This window comes from Acyrthosiphon pisum, chromosome A1, assembly GCF_005508785.2.
Source record: "Acyrthosiphon pisum isolate AL4f chromosome A1, pea_aphid_22Mar2018_4r6ur, whole genome shotgun sequence".
Classification (NCBI taxonomy): domain Eukaryota; kingdom Metazoa; phylum Arthropoda; class Insecta; order Hemiptera; family Aphididae; genus Acyrthosiphon; species Acyrthosiphon pisum.
In genome coordinates, this window is record NC_042494.1 from 30124944 (window position 1) to 30147142 (window position 22199).

The 22199-nt window shown below is 29.1% G+C and overlaps 4 protein-coding genes across 8 annotated transcripts in view; 2 read left to right on the top strand and 2 right to left on the bottom strand.

The window, feature by feature from the left end:
• The window catches only part of LOC100158712 (inhibitor of growth protein 1-like), a 17157-nt gene extending 9826 nt beyond the window's left edge, over positions 1-7331 (top strand). The window contains exons 1-2 of one of the 2 annotated variants that reach the window (XM_016801332.2): positions 2331-2748; positions 6068-7331. In XM_016801332.2, coding sequence (XP_016656821.1) covers positions 6084-6953 — 870 coding nt within the window. In that variant the 5' untranslated portion in view covers positions 2331-2748; positions 6068-6083 and the 3' untranslated portion in view covers positions 6954-7331. Of the gene's footprint in view, positions 1-2330; positions 2749-6067 lie in introns of those variants that run through there. The other variant, XM_001947616.4, reaches the window with a different exon arrangement.
• Positions 7332-9003: 1672 nt separating this feature from the next.
• On the bottom strand, positions 9004-9966 carry LOC100569777 (M-phase-specific PLK1-interacting protein). Its single transcript, XM_003241872.4, has 3 exons — positions 9553-9966; positions 9380-9472; positions 9004-9244 (listed from the first exon to the last, which is right to left on the bottom strand). The coding sequence occupies exons 1-3, from the start codon at positions 9835-9837 to the stop codon at positions 9143-9145; spliced, it is 480 nt and encodes a 159-aa protein (XP_003241920.1). The 5' UTR covers positions 9838-9966; the 3' UTR covers positions 9004-9142.
• A 130-nt stretch (positions 9967-10096) lies between these two features.
• LOC100162818 (general control of amino acid synthesis-like) lies at positions 10097-11200 on the top strand. Its single transcript, NM_001162079.1, is given in 4 exon segments — positions 10097-10343; positions 10465-10537; positions 10653-10870; positions 10938-11200. Coding segments are annotated over 4 exon segments (369 nt in total). The 5' UTR covers positions 10097-10282; the 3' UTR covers positions 10955-11200.
• A 1664-nt stretch (positions 11201-12864) lies between these two features.
• The window catches only part of LOC100165614 (WAS/WASL-interacting protein family member 3), a 10362-nt gene continuing 1027 nt past the window's right edge, over positions 12865-22199 (bottom strand). The window contains exons 1-10 of one of the 4 annotated variants that reach the window (XM_008181041.2): positions 19338-19992; positions 18811-19036; positions 18418-18558; positions 15668-15780; positions 15507-15602; positions 15120-15414; positions 14757-15046; positions 14413-14500; positions 14247-14351; positions 13922-14176 (exon numbers count right to left, since the gene is read on the bottom strand). In XM_008181041.2, coding sequence (XP_008179263.1) covers positions 14139-14176; positions 14247-14351; positions 14413-14500; positions 14757-15046; positions 15120-15414; positions 15507-15602; positions 15668-15780; positions 18418-18558; positions 18811-19030 — 1386 coding nt within the window. In that variant the 5' untranslated portion in view covers positions 19031-19036; positions 19338-19992 and the 3' untranslated portion in view covers positions 13922-14138. Of the gene's footprint in view, positions 14177-14246; positions 14352-14412; positions 14501-14756; positions 15047-15119; positions 15415-15506; positions 15603-15667; positions 15781-18417; positions 18559-18810; positions 19993-22199 lie in introns of those variants that run through there. The other 3 variants (XM_001947723.5, XM_008181042.3, XM_008181043.3) reach the window with 3 other exon arrangements.

The window sequence follows — 22199 nt, forward strand, 5'->3', positions numbered from 1 at the left end:
GACAGAAACAACTGTTGTTTAATTTAATTTTTCATTCATCACCAATAATTCAAGTTAGTTACCTACTCACCTACTTAATAATTAATTTATATAATGCTTTACATTTGAAAAAATAGTTTTTTTAATTTATATTTTAAGCTAAAAAAAACCAACATCTAACTTCTACTCTAACTTAAGTTACTATTTTTACCAAACTAACTTCTATCTAACCAACTATGTTAGAAATTTGGTAAATTTCAAAAACTAACTTATACTCTAACTTGATTACTTTTTATATTAAAGTAAATTAATTTTAACTAGGTAGTTGAAAAAAGTGACTAACTTGCCCGATAGGTACTGAGTAAATTGTTATATTTTTCTTTTATTAATGACGCGGTTACCCCTATAACATATCTGGTTAATTTATTAATTTTACAAAATTGAATTTATTTTAAATATGTGGTTTAGGAAAAAATTAACTTGAAGTGCCAATAAAATGAATTAACTCGTTAAGTTACTGAATAATATGGGGAAAAATGTAACTTGTTAAGTTAGAAGTTACTTCTAAAAAAAAAGTAACGCATTAATTAACTTTGTTAAAAGTAACTTAACTTTTTAACTTAACTTTAACTTATTAACTCGTTAATGCCCAGCCTTGCAAATTTGTCGGAAATGATTGGGTATTTAATATCTATTTTATAGTACATAGGTATATAATTTTTTATAACACATAAGGGGCTGGAGCGTGATACCATTTTTGGTCGAAAACATAGCTCACGACTTCAATCACTACGTCCGATATAATGATCTGATATTAATTTTGAAAGCAGATTTGAATTCGTTACTAAATTACTTATGCTTTGACAATTTTATTTTTCTGATTTTTATTTTTTTTTTACTTAGAAATTTACTAACAAACAGAGTAAAAATAATTTATATTTATAATATTCAAATTGAAATACATTGATATAGAATATGAAAAATGTACGACAGTCAAAGCATAGTAAATTGAGAGGAGAATTCAAATCTACTTTCAAAATTTAAATCGGAACATCCTACTGAGCGTAGTGATTGAAGTCACTGGCAGTATTTTTGAAAAAAAATATTTGTAATTTTATAAAGTAATAAGTGGTGACATGTGCATGCGCATACGTAAGATGACAGACGTATTATGATGCCGCTATAATACAACGTGATCGGTACTACGAAATACACACATTAATGTTCATTTACTTTCAAAACATTTACATGACCTATTTAACTTGAAATATAAAATGCCTAGTTTTTACTCCTTAAAATGGATTACGCTCCAGCCCCCTTAAGAGATGAGTTCACAGACTTTATGTCTAAGTGGGGTGAATTCAAAAAGACAATTTGTTGTGAAAATTATGACTACATTGAATATAATTCTGGTAAAGAATATGATGATGAAGACGAAGAAAAATTTACCCATACTACAGCTGGCAATAAATACTGTGTAGTTTGAATTTTCGATTTTTTATTAAAATATAATTTATACACCAACGCTTATCCTGGACCCTGGTCTCTACAACGGCTGCATATTACTATACCTACTTACTACTTACCCTGTCAGTCACTCAAGTAAGATGTGGACGTGGATTTTCAAAATTAAAATATATAAAAAATTATTAAAGGAGCACCTTATCTCAATATTTATTAGAAAGTTTTATGCTCATGTCAATAGAAAAAGAATTGTTGGTTGGAATTGACTAATCAAATTATTAATGAAGTGGCTTCTAAAAGCAAAGTGTTAACAAAATTATTAATGTATTGAAAATATGATGAAATTGTAAATGATTAACACAAGTTGATTTATACGAGTATGATTTAAATAGTTCTTATGTCAACACTTTATTTGTAAGTTAAGTTGTTAGGTTGAGTATGTAATGCGAGCGAAGCGATCAAATTTTTTTTCTGTTGGTGGGCCCCTTAAAATATTTCCCTGTAACAAAAATACTACCTATCCACCCCTGACTCGGACCGTGTGTCCACTATAAATATTTCAGTTTACAGTTATCACATTTAACAGTGAGCTATAAATATGTGTAAGCAGTGTTGCGTAGTAACGTGCGTCGCGACGTACCGAAAGTAACGCGTAACAAGTACATTATTTACTTTATTCGTAAACGTGAGCTGGTTAGGCGCCTTTATTTACTGGATTAGTAAAATGGTTATAATATAAAACACCCACTGTTGCACATTGGTCATTGTTGGTTACACTGTTATTCAATGTTTTCATTCCGATCGAGTTGATTTATTTTTATATTATTTTATACAATTTACAAATAGCACAATAATAACATTTTCTTACTTTTCTAGGATTTTAACCTAAAATTTAAATCGTATAATTCGTATTGACTGTTTTTTTTTGATTTGTCAACTTTTGCTTCGTTTCCTTTTTACCTAACGTCTTGTTTAACTTAATATCGTGTAATTTGTATAAACGTAACCACGTTTAATCTAGTATTTCCAGTATAATATACTGTATTATAAACTATTTTAAATACGTTATATTTTTTGGTCCATAATTCATCGTTATTTAAAATAATCACTGAAGTGAAAGGTTAATAATTGTTTTCATTATATAAAAGTATAAAGTGCTTAATGATTACCATTATTTTTAAATATTTTTATTACTTTGCGTAATATTCATGTTATTTAAATTCGGTTAAATTAATGTGATCCGTTTTTCATTACCCACGGTTTGGAGTAACTAAAAAATAATAACCATCGATTTCTTTCAACAAGGTAAGTGGAAATTGTATTAAAACTATTAGTAATAATTTATCCTAAATAAAGAGGTTTGTATTTTGAAAATATTTTATGCTTGAGTGTATGAATATATAGCCATATAGACTAGTATATACTGTATTGCATTAACTCAAAAATGTACCTATTGTAGGTAGGTACCTATTTATTTTAATATCGTAATGAGCAACCTAAATGACCCAATACATTTCCGTTAATTTACATTCTTAAACGCACAATCTGTAGTATATACCTAGATATTGTCACTTAAGATGTAACCATATCAATGTCACACTTTGGTAAAATTGTATCTCGCTTAAAAGTTGCAAGAGACACTATTGTCTATCAACTTGCACAGAAATTAATTATTGATTTAATTAATGATTCCTTTATAAAAATACCTAGGTAATCTTTATCAAATGAATATGATTACCTAGACAATGATTTAGAAATCATAATAGCTAACTAATAAGGTTACACAGTATATTCTTCCATTTATTGTTAAGAGGACGCCAGCGTACTGTTTGTTTTCTTGGGCGCAACATAGACAAAACGCATTTACTCAGAAAGAGGTTAAAAATTCCCGTTTTTCCTACATTTTTCTTTTGTTTTTCACGTCGGTTTTGAATCTACTAGGAAGTTTTTACTTTTGACCCCCACCCCCCAAAAAAAAGTACCAAAAAGTAGATTCACTTTCCTATCAGAAAAGATGCTGTTGAAGAAAATCCAAGCACTTTTACTGTCCTAAAAAGTGATGACAGACAAAAAATAAAATGAAAAAAAAAAACACACATCATTATAAAATCAATATATTCATCGTTCCACTCATCTAAAACAGGAATAAACTTAACAAAAATATCTAAGGTAGGTAGCTGATTACCAAATACAAGTTAATTCTGTAAATTACAATGATTTGTCAAAGTCGCATTTTTTTATAATTTTTAAATTCAGCATTAGTGTTTTCAAACATTAATACCTATTGATTTGTAACATAATGATTGATGGCCAGTAATGACAGTCGAGTTTTTCTTGTACTACAGAAAAACCTCAAAAAATAATCTCTTGTTTTTATATGTTTTAGAGTAGGTTCACTAGTAAAAACTCGAGTAAAAATGTATGCATGGAATTGAAAATTATTTTTATTTTATTTTTTAGTATAGAGTAGTAAGGGGGCCTTAATAATTAAGGAGCTGCGTATTCGTGGGTATTTGGACTTAATCCCCTCGTGCCTTCCCCTAGATATTAGCGGTACTGGACGTTTCCCCCCTGAATCAATATATATTTTTTCCACATAATAATAGGTTGGAAAATAGGTTCTTTTGTTTTACCTAAAATATACGATCATCATATCGGCATCTATCGACTATCATCATTCACGTTATGGATTGATTAGTTTATGACCCAATTAAATGGGTAATGATAACCAAAGTTATGTGAGAGTATTATTGAATTATATTTATACATTAATTTAACAAGTATTTAATAAAAAAATCTCGTAAACAGAACATTTATTAATTAGCATTTGTAATTTGTATATTATTGTCTAATGTTATATTAGTGAATTTTGTATTGACAATAGTGTTATTATGACGTATTATTGAATTATATTTATATATTAATCAGGGTCTTAATTTAATCATTTGTACATTTATTGATTTGCATTGTATATTATTGTTTAATAAACAATAATAATAATTAAAAAATTAAACATTAAATTTTTTGTCCGGGTGGAAAATTAGCCAGTTTGGGGGAGGGGGACATCCATTGAATCAGGGGGAGACTGCATTTGCGTAAACCATGGTAAAAGAAAGGACATAAGTTGTAACTATATTTCATTAAAAAAGAAGGAAAAAACTGCATTACATATAATTACTATTTACATTACATCATGAATACTGACTCCAAATAATGAACATACTTTAAGGACATTTTTTCTACACAATTCTAACCACATAATATATTAATATCTTATTTCCTGGTGTAATTTTATTGCTTGAAAAAACTATAGTTTTTCTAAATATAGTTTTCCATTTAAACTATAGTTTAATAAACTTTCTATAAACATATAAATACCTAATATATCATATATTTTTTAGAAATCTAAGTTTTTAATCTATTTTAGTTGCCCATGTACAAGTACCTAGGTGTAGCCCAATTGTATCCCATATCACCTCAATTATTTTCATTGCAAAACAATATATCTAAATGCTGTTTTATTAAAAAGTACAAGACATTTATGCCATTAAATTGTAATTTTGTTTTACATAACTATTTATAAACCAAAATTTAAATAAATGGTGATAACAGACTTTTGGGACATGCAGTGAACAATTTTAATTTATTAAAGGAGCCAAATATATTTTATCCACCAATCAACCAACTCACAATAGATGTATACAAACATTTGCTGATATCTCAACTCTCGAGTTCATAATTTAGAAGCAATACATTTTACAAATCTACCACCACCACCACCCAAAAATCAACAGAGCCACGGCTAAAAAAAAACTGCCTTGCTACACCATTGGTATCATATATTATATACGGGGTAATTCACTAGGTATGCTCACTCATATTTTTTTAATATAATGATAAACATATTCAAATTATTCTGATTTTTGGAATTTTAAAATAATCTTAAAGACCATATTTTCAAATTCTTGAGACTAAATTCTTGAATGAAAAATTTTTTTTTAAAATGTTGATGTACCTAGTTCAAAAATCCAAAGGAGTAGAGAACTCAGTTGTTAAAATGTTTATATTAAGGGTAATAGTCCTTAAATATGGTTTTACAAAAATATAAAATAGATGTAATACCTAATGAATCTAGTATTTATTATACAACAATTTTTACAAATTATAAATAATGTTGATTGATAAATATTACATAGCCCTATATCTTCCAAATCTATTATCATGGAATTATTATCCTTAGTACACAAATTTAAATACTCAAAAACTACTCATTCAAATTTTGATTTTGACACACCAATTTTTTCAGGGGAAATTATCCCCTAAATAATTAACGGTAGAAAAAAAGGGCTCTTATTTGAAAAACTGAAGTTTATATCTCGTTAGAATACTCTTTAAGTAATACAAAAAAATCTCAAGATTTTGAGTAACTCCATTATTGAAGCAAAATATATTTCTGAAAACTGTTAATAATATGTTATATAGAACTAATGTATTACTTATCTGTATAATTATACGTAGGTAGAAAATAACTAAATATCAACAATCTTATAATTTATACTAAACAAAGTTTTAGTAAAATTCAACTGACATAGCTTTTATAAATATTTGTTCGACTATTTTTCAGGTAAAAGACAAATATTATGAACGACGTATTAAATAAGGCAGTTGATCGCTTTTTGGACAATTATGACGATGTTTTGAAACATTTTCCTCTAGATGGACAAAAACAAGTAAGTCGTTATTATGAAACTGATTGTCGTCACTCACATATTTTAAACAAATTGGAAAATTTTACTAAAAAAACTAAAGACTTTACATCTACTGATGGAGAACGTATAAAAAAAATGTTGATTGAGTCTTTAGACCTGGCTGACAGAAAAGTTAACATTACGGAATGTCTATTGGACATGGTAGGAACAAACATGCGTAATTTAAATATGAGTTATAAAGAAGCTGAAACTGCAAAATTACGTTTAATTAATTCAAATAAAAGAATGTCAAAACTGATGCCTGATTGTAAGGAAATTGATTCAGATTCTATTGACGTACAAAATATAAATAATTCTAATAAGCGCCCCAAAAGAAATGTTACAAAACTATCCACAACATTAAATAAAAGCGTAGAAATGAATGCACATTTTGAAAGAAAATCAAGCACTAATCAAAATAAAAAGAAAACAACATCAACCAAAAAGTCCAAGGCACAGCCCGCCAAAATTAAAAAAAAAGATTCAGGATCAGAAAGTTCTGATAGTGATGGTGATGATTTACAACCAACTTACTGTATTTGTGAAGAAATATCTTATGGTGATATGGTTGGCTGTGATAATGATTTATGTCCACTTGAGTGGTGTCATTTTGGCTGCGTGTCTATAAGTAGGAAACCTAAAGGAAAATGGTATTGTCCATTTTGCAGAGGAACTACTTCAAAAACCATGAAGCCGAAACCAGTATTTCTTAAAGAACTTGAAGAGTACAATAAACGTAAGGAAGAAAACTGGAGCAAGTAATACAATCCATTTAAGCATTATATATTTAATTTGACGCTGAATTGTTTCAATGAAAAAGAAATTCATACATTATGTGTCATACTATCTTCATCTAAGCAAATTCAATTTTCATGAATGAATATTATGTTAATTAATAATAATACTAAATATAGGATAGCATCTTTTTGTTTTGTTTTTCTGCGTAACTAAATGGAAAAACATAGCTGCTCATCCTATTATTCTTCAATGCTTATTTATAATATTTTTAAATAGAAATAAAATTTGTTTAAATATAAAATTGTCCCAGATGCTATCAGATTGCTAAAGTTATTATTATGTAGTAATAAGTATTATGTAGTCATACAAATGGCGATTATTTTTCTAATAATTTAAAATACATACAAACTATTTGTTTATAAGTAAAATCTTTAAAGTTATTTTATTTTATTCTAAAGCATACATTTATTTTATATAATAGTTGATACATTTTCATTTGAAACTGTCAAATAATCTTAATATTTTTATTAGAATATATTTAATAACTAGAACGTATTAAATATATTACTTTGGTGACTTAAAATTGTTTTATTGAACTATTATGCATGATATAATGAAAATTTAATTTGGATTTAAATGTTTTTATTCTATATTTAAAAAAAAAAAAAATGTTTTGATTTCTTTATACTAAGACTAAAAATTACCTGCAGAGTAGTGTCTATTATAAGTATTATACCATCGCGGTTAAGTTCTATTAAATAAAATAATTTATATTAATTTATCATACTAATTTATGATATTACATTTTCCTCTGGCCTAATATTATTTACTAAGCTATATACCATTCATATTTAGAAAAATTATTTTTACGTGTCAATAGTATTTTGTTTTTTAGAAGTTCATCATATGCCACTGACCACTGTACACAACTATGTGGGAAACACTCCAACATTGATGTACCTATTTTTTTTTTCTTAAAGTTCTACCTAAAGTACTTTAGTACTTAATAGAGACAAGGCACTCGAGTACTACCTACTCCTAAATCACAACCTCAAACGGCAACTTATTATTAAAAAATGCATGCATATTCAAAAATATGCTCATTACTCAATTTTAAAAATGTTATGTTGTATATTTAATCTGGTCCAATCTTGATTGTGGTGTTCAGTTCAAACTTATAACAAGAGTTATAGCTTATAACAACATACACTTTTTTCTATTAAGCAACTATTTAAAATATGCCTACCAACCAATTGTTTACGTGTTAATGTGGATGGATACAACCAAGCCCAATTCATAAAACTACATAGATATTACTATGATCCCCAACCCCTACTTTTACATGAAGCTATAGTATAAAATAACTATTTACATAGCCACTGATGAAGGAAGTATAAAAATAATAATTCTTATGCAGGTAAATTACTTAAATATTTATTCAGTTAGCCACCAGAACATACAGAAATAACATTCATCAAATTTAGTAGCTATTGCTCCATCTATACACCTAGTAAATTATACTTGAATACTTCTCTGATTATGTTTTTACATAATATAATTTATCCAATTCAAACTTAACCTATCCATGTGTGCTGAAAGACTAAACAATGAAGAATCAAGCACAGAAACGGAGCCAAAGCTTTTCATAGGCATTTTAATAATGGAAATATAGCAATCTATAATTATAATCTGAGTTCAAACAAGTTATGAAAATGTGTGCTCAATGAAAATAAGTTGTAGTTTTAATAATGTGTGTAAACTGAAGATACCCACATTTTATTATGACTTAGGTAGAGTATAAATTATATTTATAGCTTATAATCAAAATAAATTAAGTTAATTTCTTTTCTTCTTCTTCTTCAGTATTCAATCCTGAGATTTAATTTCTTTTAATAATATATAAATTTATGGGGTTAAAGAACTCGATTCAAATTAATTTTTATTCTTTCTAAAAGGTTAGGAATAACCTAAATAATTTTAAAAAAATAAACTGTTTTTGTCATTTCTAGCTGAATATTTTTTTACATTGTTTATGAATATTAACTGCGATAAGATTGAGATTCAAAGGCATAAATATCACGTGTCATTTATATAGTTATATTTAAATATATTTAATTTTTTATAACTAAAGCTAAACACTTAAATGTAATGAATACCAAGATATAAAACCGCTGGTAGTAATACAGCTCATAATTTATTCATATTGTAAGACTTTAGCTCTCTGTATTATTTAGCAATGATGCCCACGGATCTTCCAACATTGATGGATGAAAGTAGCTCTCATCACTTTTATCATTATTCCAATTTCGACCACTCTAAAACAAATTAGCAATACTAATGAACATAAATATATTTTTTATAAAGCTTAATTAAATAGACTATGTACATAGTATATCAATTATGTACAATATGCACTATTAAATAATATTATATTACAAATTATAACTTACGTTAGAATTTTGATTTTTATATTTGTTAAATTGTGGTCTGTATGAGGAGTGACTATTTTGTTCTCGTGGCGTATAACCATACGAATTGTTATGCTATTAATAAAAATTTTAAAGTTAAAGCTATATTACAATACATTGTATGTATTATTATTTATTTTAATAAAATTAGTTACATCTGAACTGCTGCTGTTGTTAAACCTGTTGGGAGTCCATTGATACGGTGATCCTCTCCCTCTGGATCGTGGACTATTAAATCTCGGTGAACTACAACCTCGTCCTCGCCAACTCTGTTCAACAGGTGATTGTTGAGGAGTGTTGTCATACAACAAAATGTTATCCTTTAATGTTTTGTTAATTGGGGTTGACGGCGATTCTACATTTGGAAAAGGCGATGAGTTGTCTGAAGTTACAGATGTATTCCTGGACCTTATTAGTGGCGATTTGTACTTTGAACTCATTTTGGGTCACAGGTTCCTTATGCAGTAAAAATTATAATAATTATTAATAGTACAATAAATTCATAACAATTTAATTTCAGTGCTTGTGCGGGTTAACAGTTAACACTTGTAAGTTATAACAAAATAACAAATAAATAGATATTATTATCACTGTACGTTGTTATGGTTATTTTAGTGATAACTGATAACAAATGATAATACCATTCTAATTTCTATTTTCTGTGTTATCTATTCTGTGGTGTTACTATTCAGTAGGTACTAGGTAATCGCTATTCAGTAATTCAATATAATATTAGTTTTTACGATTTACATTCTTCAAACTGGGCTAAATAGTAATTACTTTTTTAGAGTACCTACTATAATACTACTTTTATATGTTTATAGCCCTTTACTTTATGCAATCCACATCTTAATTGAAAATAATTGAAATATTGCTTAAATTAAAATGCTATCTTCACTTGTTAAAGAACATCAAGTAAAACAAGCTGCCCGCAAGGAAAGCCAAGGTAACTATGTATTGTCATAACTACCCTTTACCTGGTGGTGTGACCTATAATATAAAAATCTTCATTTATGATTCTGGGTTATATTTAATATCATAATCATAATACATAATGTTTATTCAAGATATTAAAAGAAAAGAGGCAGTGAACGCAGCCAATGAATTAACCAATGCACTGGTCGAACACCTTAATGTTGGGTAAGAAAAATATATTTATTTAATTTTAAAGATATATCAAGTTACTGCGATACTGATCATTAACAAAAACTAGTGAAATATTTTTATGCGATTGATTTATAATTATTACCATTAGTGTTGCCCAAGCGTATCTCAATCAAAAAAAACTTGATGCTGAAGCAAAACAATTACACCAGAGTGCAATCGTCTTTTCCAAACAAACTTCTCAATGGCTGTCACTGATCGACAACTTTAATAGTGCTCTTAAGGAGTTGGGCGATGTTGAGAACTGGACACGTACCATTGAAAATGACATGCAAAACATCACCACTACCCTAGAGTATGCATATAAAGGTAATTTTCACATGACATATGAATTATTATAAATCAGTTTTAATTTTGTATAAATATTATTTTTCAGTTTCGCAAAAACCTTAACTAATGATGGTCACAAGAACATGCTTTCCCAATCTCAGTTTTATTCCATTGTTCATTTGTACTTATTTTAAATAACTGGATACCTACATAATTTGTTATTATTAATTTTTATTATTTTTGTATATTATACATAAAACTATATTTTTATTTTATTTGTTACTCTATGCTTATTAAAATACATAATAACAGTTTGTATGGAGCCATTAAAATCAATGATGACACATATATACATAATGACATCATAAATGATTCAGTATATTATATCAAATTTAATTGAAGCGATAAACAACCATTTGCTAAGTTTTTTGACCACTGATGACCTCTTCAAAACATTTATAGACAGTTATAACTATTCATCACTATATAGTCAGTTTTAATTATGGTATTTTCCTATTCAATTTCATATAAGGAAATAATATTTACATACATTTAAAATATAAATAGGTAGATTGAGAAGATTAGAAATTAAATATCCATAAAAATTATTTTATTTAGGAAAAATAAGTGGTAAATGAATCCCATAAAGGAAATTAGTTGTTATAACCAAGCCCAGATTAAGGGTGGGGGGGGGCAGGAGGGGCCATGTCCCCCGGGCCTTGAAACTTAGAATTTATTTAGGGGCCTCTAATTTGTCCATTACTTTTTTCGTTATAGGCTATGTACACTAAATAAATCACCTAAAAAAAATCGATGGTTATTTAGCTAGGAAAAAAGCTTGTAAATTATAATTTATAAATAAAGTGATATATTATTGATTATTTATTGCTATATACCTAAAATGCCTTTATCCGGGCTTGGTTATAACTATAAATATAATACTTGGCCCTCCAATCTTTTAATATAACATGATAAATACCGAAAATTCCATCAGTATAATTAATAATTGTCTAATAATATTAAATTAATGTTTTTTTTTTTTTAAATTGCATTTGATAAAAGTAGTATTTGCTGGTATAAAATATTTTTTGCTTGTTGTTAATTATCAAATTATAAGATTAAAACTCAAGATTGCATCCTATAAAAATCTAGTAAATACTAAATAGTAAGAACAGGTCAACCAACTTTTAATTGAAAAGATAGTAACTACTACTTACTAGGTACGTTTTAAAAAGTAACTCAAATTCAGTATTTATGAATGTAATTAATTAACAAACTAAATAACTACAGATAACTATTGTTAAAGTGTTTAATCTCCAGTTTTGATTTATAAGACATAATAAAAAAAAAGGTGGGCATATGAGTGTTGCTCTGTTGTACAGTAGGTTACGAGTGGGTCACTGTAATGGATGGTGTTAAATTTTAATCCAATGATATATTATTTAATACAAAAATCGATTCTGAGAGATGGCGGTCAGTCAGCCTATGATATATAACTATAAGTAAATTTGATATTATTGTGAATAAAGTAATTTATTTACAAAGAACCTTATTTTAAATTTTCGATCCTTCATAATTATCTTCGAAATTACAGAGAAATAATAATAAATATTAAACGATATCCCGTGTTTAGTGGTTATTTTAAAATTGTACTAGTTTCTATGGTGATAAACAAAAGCCTTAGAAAAAATAGCTTAACAATAAGGTATTTTGGTGGTTTTTCCCGTTATGTTAAAAGACTATTGATAAAATCGAAAAATGACTTCTAAAGTACCATCTTGATCCAATTTGCTAAAAGATAATATACTATATGTTGAAATCGACGCACTCCTTCTAGTAGAAATTTTGCTTACAGGATAAAAAAAAAAATAAACATCATTCGCTTCGCTCAGAATCTAAAAATGGAATTGAAAGTAATGAAAAATAATAATAAAAAACAATAAAAGTAAAAAAATTATAAATACACACAGCCAACAAAACCTATTATAAATGCTAACTGAAAAAAGGTTTTAAAACAAATAATGTTTTTTAAATAATAATAATCAATACATTTTATTATGTGTATATTTTATACATCAAATAGAACTCTTAACAACAACAGTAACTTATCTTGGTGTATGATATTGTTTAACACTTTAACCATAAGTTGTTAAAATTACATTTTTAAATAGTTTACAAACATTGCGTACTATGTAATTAAAAGTATTTAAACAAAGTATATAAAAGACTTGAACATGCAATCATGTTAATAAATATATACTGTAAAACTATAAAACGCAATAAAATTAATTACAAATTATCATTTAAAAATATATAAACTATGTTATCTATGAATAAAAATGATTGCATGGTTGTTGACGTACTAGGGATAGTCATAGAAAGGAATAGTAATAAAATAGTAAAACAAATTGATAGTCTATGTGATGATACAAAGACCAAACAAATTTCATAGGAAATTTATGTTGGTTGTTTTTGATTATATTTATGTTTTAAATTTTATTCAACAATATAATTTTCATTAACCCTTTCCCTAATGATTATATACAATGCAAGTGTACACACAATTATTTATCTAAATTTATGACTAGGAGAGATTAAGTAAAATAATAATATATGCAATAAATAATAATGTAATATAATTTATCAATAAAATAAAATATATATATTACCCCCCCTTCTTAGCAAACGTAATGCTAACTCATAACAAACAAAAGAAATTGACTGAATTTTGTCCAATATGGTATAAAACTTAACGCCAAATAGGCAAATTAATTTTGAAGAATTAAAAATGTTCTAATTGATAACGCAGTAAAGACCACATAAAATAAACTAATATACTTGGTTAATTTACATTAAAAAAAAACCATGGTTTTAACTTTTAAGTATAAAAATAAAAGCACAACATTTAGTACGATAACAAGTGCAAAATATTATCACAAATTTTTGGGAAATTGTTTCTTTTCAAAATGTTATAATTTAAACTTAAAATGTATATCTAAAAATATAATATCAATAACAATAGTATTGTATAAAGTTATTGTTGGAATAATTCATGTAAAAACAAAAATATTAGACAAAAAAAAATAAATACTTTTCTCTTTTTCTTCACCATTAATGATACTTTCAAATTATCTTTATCACAATAATGCCTTTGGTTTAAAAGAAATAATATTGTACTTGTACAAGCAAAAATATAGTTTCGTCACGAGGAAAAAATTATTTAACATACAAACCTATGTAGAAAGTAAAATATTTGGAATATAAGTCCAACATTTCTTTCATACTTGAGCAAAACAAATTATACTGTTCAATAGCCTGGTGGCTTAGGAGCTTGGTGTTTTGCAACTGAAATCAGACATTAATATTAGGTACAAATTTGAGTTTTCAATGAATTTACTCTTCAGTTAATCCTTACCGACTAGTCTGCTATTATAAATTTTATCTACTCTTTGGAAAATTGGAGGCGATGGAATCCTAACCATTGGTTTGAACATGGTAGAAAACTTCATTTCCATTTCCTCTACAAAATTATATTTTCACATTTAATATAATTCATATTTATTAGTCATTAGTTATATTACCCAAAAGAGACATGCTTAGAACAGAAGTTGGTCCATTTCGCATAGAAGAATGACGTGTTGGAGGTGTTGGGGGAGCTCCATTAATTACCTAAACAAATATAAATAATTTATAACAATCAGTGGCGCATTTAGGTTTTTGTATTGGAGAGGGAATATGATTTTATATTTTTATCCAATAGCCCCGCTTTTAAAATTAGAGACCTTAAATTAGCACTCCGAAAACTTTTACATATTATATACAGCCTAGGGGGGAAGAAATTGATCTCATTAATCCCTCCCCCTGTAAATACACAACTGATAACTATAGATTATAATTGTTTAAATAATTGTTAGTCAATACTTACATTGTTATTTTGGTAGCTTTTATGAGGGGGTACATTTGGTGGTGGTGGAGGAGGCCCACTCCGATGTGGTGGTGGTGGTGGCGGCGGAGCACACACGGGTGGATTCAAAGGCGCCTTGATGGGTGGAGGTGGTGGCCTAGTATTTGGATGTTTAATGGGTCGTAACGTCCGTGATCCCCACTGGCCATTTGGTGGAGGGTTTGGAGAACTCCTCAAAATACTGTCTTGTGATTGATGGAAAGAAGGTAATTGATTTTTACTACTGATGGTCATGTTATTGAATTGAGGTGCTGTATAAAATAATATTAGTTATAAAAATAAAAATTTTATTTATCAAAGATATTATATTATATGAACACATACGTTGACTATTTGGAGCAACTGGAGGTGTTTTTGGTATCCTCATACTTTGTGCTCTAGAAACAAGATTTCGCCCATCAGCTGCAGCAACTAAATTTATTGAACTAACTGTTAACGTTGATTTTTTTGTAGGCACGGCTGGCCTGATAGATGGAGGTTTTGGGGCTACATTTGGTTTGCCATATCCACCTGGAGGAGGACCTCTGCCTGCCACGTTATCAGACACAAGACTAGGGACACTGCCTGTCAGGTTGTGACCAACACCGGGAGGTATAATTGAAACAGGTTCGGAAGTACTCTGGAAATTACAAGAAAAAAATTAACCAAAATTTAATTTTGTATGAATAAAATTAAAAAGAAATGTATAAATAATTGTTTGAATAAAATTACCGAAGGAATAGTTGGTTTTTGATTGAATGGTGGTGGTTGTGGAGGTGGTCCTCTCGATTTTATATCATTTTGAATTTTTCTTATGCCATCATTTTTCTAATAACACCAAAATAAAATTATCAATTTTTTATATTTACACATTCTTTAACCCTACAGCTTACTTTCTGTAATGGAAGAGTGCTTGTGTTAGAAGGAGAAGAGTTTGCAGTTGTTTGATTAAACAATGAGACCGGTGATAAATTATTTGTTTGTGGTGTTTGAGTTCTTGATTGTCCTAGAATGAGTGAGTTATTATTTATTTTAAAAATTTGTATTGGTCATAAGTTTTCAGAGTGATCTAATCATACTATATTAAACTATAATATTATTAACTAGAAAAATAATAAAATAGTTATAAACATAGATATCCCAATATCCCATATTTTTCCTCTAATAAAGTTTTATAATTTATTATTGAATATTGCATGAACAGTAAGTACATAACAAGTATTGTAATCCAATAAAATTAAAAACAAATATAATGATATAAATAAGAAAGAAAATGTATTAATTACATCAAATATTATTATAGAATAACCATTCTTTTTTACATATTTTGATAGCTTATTGGAAAATAAAATAAGATGAAAATTACTAATAAATAATAATTTATTCTGTTAAATACCAATAATACATTTTGATATCTTGATAAAAATTGTTCTACAGAATAAAACAATTATCTTTAATCTTTTCTATTTAATACAAAATATTTCAATAAATTCATGTTACAAAATATATTTGTATATAGTAATGTTATAAGTGAAATCAATCAATGCATTACAAACTATTCACTCTTTGTACATCTATATGACAATTGCATCTAAATGGAGAAATAAATAAAAATGTGAAGAAATACCTACTGCATAACTAACTGACATACAAGATGGCAGATGCTAACATTTCCTTTTTTAGGTCCAGGTAAAAAATTAGGTCATCTGATCAAGGTTACAATAAAAACTTTTTTAAACATCAATCAAACCAATACCTACACAAATAGTCCAATGTTGGTAAATACATAATATATTTATTATATTTATCATCTAGGTACTTCATAAACGTTTTAACCTCAATTTTAAGAAACAACAGTTTAAATATGATAAGTAGTTACACAATTATGTTGTACAACTATCTAGAATGCACAAATATAAATTCTAGATTAAATACAGTTAATAACAAAAGAAATGCATGTGAAGCAAATATGACAGTACTGGTAGCAACTTACATAATATTTTAACAAATTAATCGCAGTGAAATTAAAAATTCCAAACAATTTTATATAACTACAAACAATAAGAATTCAATAAAAAAAAGTATACGAAATAACAAAAAATTACAAATATATAGTTTAAAGATTGTCTTAGTTAGCATATTCAATTTGTATAGATTAGTTTGTGTGAATTGTTACTTTTTCTATTAATTTCCTACTCTAAAACATAAATGTGAATATAATCACACCGTGATTTTTTTATTGTGAAGTCTTTTGAAATACAAATCATTTTTTTTTTATATTTAAAAACAAATTACTTTGTTATTTTTAAACAACCTTAAAATTTCAAAATTCTCATAGTTTTTAAGGTTTGTGATATAAAATAATCACCCTTCATACATCTCAAAAAATATAAAATGACATTTGTAATTTTTAATATATTATAAAATATAGATTTTACAAATAAATTTATAAATTTATTTCATAACTCTTTAAAATAAATAAGATACAATTTAAGTATAAATTAAGACTATGATAATACAAAACCTAATTACCTACTCTTTTATTATCATTTAAAAATGCAATTTAACAATTAAAATTAATTGAGCACATACAAGATTATTGATTTACATTATTGTACATCAGTGAGATTAAAACAAATTACAATATAAGGAAATTAAACTCAAATTAATGGCATAACAAATAAAGATAATATACTAACTTCTAAGAAAGTCAATACACATTGATGAGTTCTGTATAACTTATTCAATTAAGATGTCAAAACTATACAATGATTGTAATGTATTAATTATTTTTAACTAAATTATAGTCAAAGGATAAATCGTAAAATATTAAAGCATTTAAAGAAATTTCTTACAAATCAGTACAATAAATTTGGTACAAATAAAATATGTTTCCATTTATTATTTTTATCACATTTAAAATATGGAAAATAAACTGATATCTGCAAATATAATACTCTGCATCATTAGTATAATAATAAGAAAGTAGAGTAATGATGTAATCATGAATAATTACTTATTATCAAATTAAAATATGAAGGTAATTTTTTCAATTTTTAATGTTAAGTATACTTTAATAGGCATCTATAATATCAGAAAACAACAACTGTACAAACATCTTACAAGATTTATATATTAACAGAATATAATCAAATTTAATGATAGTTTTTATTATAAGCATTAAATAAAAATACATAAAACATAATATTTAAGTATATCTCCGAATTAAGTTTACAGTTTAAATATTTTGATAAAGCTTCAAATTGTATTTTACTATACAAATTATTGGGCCAAGTTAGGTAACTTTTCAATACACACTCCCAATAAAAAGTAGGATCTAAAATTGTAAGAATACATACGTTAACAAAATGTTAAATAAGTATAAGGCACCTAGTACTTTTAACTGTTTTTTCAGCTGCATAATTGATAGTGTTCACAGTATAGGACGGAAAGATTTGAGTCATTCAAGATAAAATAAGCTCATTAGAAAATGATTATAAGTATTTATCTATAACTTATAAGTCAAAACTGGTTTTCTAATCATATAAATTAACAAGTAATTTGTCTTTCTGTCCCACTGATCTGGTACTGTATTTAATTCTAATTTTTCAAATGTTCTGATTTTATCAGATTATTATCATACCTGTTGCTAATCCAGTTGGTTTAAGTTTAGGCATGCCTCCAGCAAACAACTCTGCTAAGCCATTAGGTGTTCGTGCAGCTATAGAACTCATTTCTCCGTTTTTTACCGTACCATTACATTTTACAGGTGTTTTTGGTGAATCTATATTATTAAAAATCATACTTGAACGTTTCACATAAGCAACTAAATGAAATACTGCAGGCATAATTTGTGTTATTGAGTCTCGTACAAAACACTGACCAATACGCAAACTATAACAGTTAGTTGCATAAGTCATTACAGCAGACAACAATATTCTGTCGTGGTCAAACAACAAGGCAATGGCCTAGAGCAAAATGAAAAAAGGGGCATGCGACCGGATAGGCCACACCACCGCACTAAGTAGGTACTCACTGTTGACGAGCGGGCTGCTCTTGTCGTTGGTCACGGTCTTCTTCAGGGGCTTGCCGAGCCTGATGGACTGCAGCAGCTGGTCCCTGGCCTGCAACGGGTTGCCACCCTTCTTGCCCGGGCTGGGACCAAACGCTGGCGGTCCGGACGATGGCGGTGGCGGCGGCGGTGGGCCCGAGAGGGTTGCAGGTGGCGGCGGCGGAGGAGGAGGCGGGAACGGCATAGCGGTCTGCACCCGTGCCGGAAAAACAGACAAAAAACAAGCAGAGTCAGGTCAGTCGTACGGGACCACTACGACGGTCGGACCACCGTTCGCCGTTGGGAGCGAAGGCGCGGTGTGACACGGTCGGGCCGTGCGTGTAATGTGTTGGCGACACGGCGGGGCCCACCATCAATGACGGAGCGACGTGTGTGAGTCACGCGCGCGCGACATTGTGGAACCGACGGCGATGACGAAAGAACGCAATAAGAGGATTTGGCCGGGAGCGGTTATCACTGCTCCGGTATGGCAGCGCGTCGCGGAGACTTACCGCGATATTCGTACGGACTGGTACAACTGCTGGTGCTCGTACCGCTGTCGATCATCGACGGTTCTCTTCCGCCGTCGTCGTCGAGGTCGCGGACGATTTTCTGCCGTCGACGGTCGCGAATTTCAAGTCGACAGGCATCGCTGGACGATCAACCGGACGTGATGTCGTGATAGCCAGTCGAGATTGCGTGTATACAGTGTACGACGTGCATGTGTGTGTGTGTGTGTGTGTGTTTGTCGCAAGCTCTACTGTCGTGTGTGTGTGTATATTTATAATAATAATATTATTATTATCATGTCGCGACGGTCAATTCCATAGCGAAAAAATGTAATTAATTTCTAAGAGGGGGAACGCGAAACTCCAACACGGTATCATCGTTATCGTGTGCGATTATAATTATATTTTATTAAACTTTTTTTTATTGATATTATAGATTTACAATATTTACACGTTTGATCTGTATTGACAGTTGTCAGTTTCCAGCAGTTACTAGTTACTACTACGTAATATTTTGTCTACACAGTATATTATGCTAAATATAAATAGTAATTAATAATAATAAACAATAAATTACAATTGATTATTTATAATATTATTATGTAGGTACGCGCGAGGTGACATGTATGTTGTGTGTACTACGGTCTACGGGACACGGGTGTGTGCGTGCGTGTGAAAAACACAGATGATAAAATAAAAACACACGCGCGCACGCGCGCTTGTACGGAGGGGCAACATGGCGGAGGCGCAAGGCCCGCCGTCATCATCGTCACCGTGCGCCGCCGACAGTCGACGAATTCCGAATGGACGATCCGACGATATCTCTACGTGTGGCCGACGGCCGTGTAGGAGTGTGACTGGGACAGGGACACACCACACACGTCACACGCACGACGCACTCCGTTTAATAATAATATACTCATCGTAAATTCATACGTCACTGGAGGGCGGGGTGCTTACTGCTTAGTGCTTCTAAATTTTAACTGTGCCTATAGTACCTACCGACAACTTTGTCCGCAATGATGACTGAGGGGTCTCAATTGTTCGGGTCCCATCAGTGGTTAAAGTGGGAAAAATGTTGAGGGGGACTAAAGTCACCAAAAATTGAGGAGCGCTCCTGAGTTCTTCCAAAGTCTATATCTAACTAAACTTTTTTAAGAAACCCACTACCCACCAGGTATAATTTGTTTCGTTCATACACCTTTGTAATTTGTTCATAAAAAGTGTATGTTAATAGTATGTAAAATCAAATTAATGAACATAATATAATGACTGCTAAATAAAAAAAAATTGAAATTCATTGTCTGAAATGTTAAAAAAGATATGTGTTTACATTTTAATTTTAAACATTTCATTAAAAAACAAATAAAAATAATATATAATAAATATAACTATTCATATTCTTTTATTAATTTATTTAAATTATTACAATGTATCATAAGCTATGTAAATGTTATTTATAAGTACAAGTAGGTATACAGTATAACCAGTGTGGTAAAAAGTCTAAGTCTAAATTCAGTAAATAATCGTTTTGTGTGTGTACGTAAACCATTTAATAAATTACTAAAATTTAGTAGCGTCTCCCCGGACTTTGGAGACTTAAATTAAAGGGGACGCATAGTCTTACCGTAAATAAGAAGGGGGACTCAGTCCTCCTCCGACCCCCCCCCCCCACTCTAACCACTGGGTCCCACCAAACAAAACTATTAATTTAAAATAACCCATATAGTATATCAAATTAGTAAGGAATATTTGCAATTCGTTGCACTACTGATAATATGTTTAGATTAAGGATATAGGTACCTAATAATTATTAATAATTAATAGTAGTAGTATAGAACCATACATTATATATTTGTATTTTGTATACATGTGTATTGTGTACAATATGTGTCTAATAATATTATATTATTAGGGTTCCGTACGGTAAAACGGGACCCTATTACTAAGGCTCCGCTGTCCGTCCGTCTGTCACCAGGCTGTATCTCATGAACCATGAAAGTTAGAAAGTTGAAATTTTCACAGATTATGTATTTCTGTTGCCGCTATAACAACAAATACTAAAAATCCCAGGATATATAATATAAGCAGTGTTGCCGACATGTTTATAGCTGATAATGGTACGGAGCCCTTCGTGAGTGAGTTCGACTCGCACTTGGCCGGTTTTTTATAATATATTATATTAATACAAACTAAAACCAAACGTTTAAAATAGTATATATTTTTTTAACTTGATAAATTAATGTACCTGTACTTATTTATTTCATATCATGATTCATGAGACATGACTCATTACAAATATTAGAATATATTAGCCGACAATTTATCGACCACAAATTTTGATTACAATAGGATAAGTGTAAAAAACTAAAACTAGGGCCCTGTCATTAAAAGTGAGACTTTGGGGCTTCAGTCGGACTATATTTAACTATATTATCGTCACTATAGTGGCACTTGCGCAATACTGGAATTTATGTACCTATAATAGTATAATATACTACAAGCAAAGCCCGCGCACTTTCGTATTAAAATAACTCTTTCTGGGTGCAACTCTGGGTGCCTCCTTGGTAGGCAAAGCGAATCATCGGATCGAGGACAATGTGCGACAGCAATACAGCATATCAAGCAAGCAATGTGCGAAAAATGTGTGTTAATTGTTTATTAACTTTACTACCAAATTATTAGAAGGGCTCATTGACTCGTTGTCTCGTGTTCCTGGCAATACTAGGCCACAAGATTATTTTTACCCGCCAATATGCAAAACGAATTTTGCTAAAAATTCCCCAATCATTAAAATGATGTTCATTACCAATAATAGTAAATCTCTAGTACCAAGGCCACATTAATGTTTACATAATTTTATAT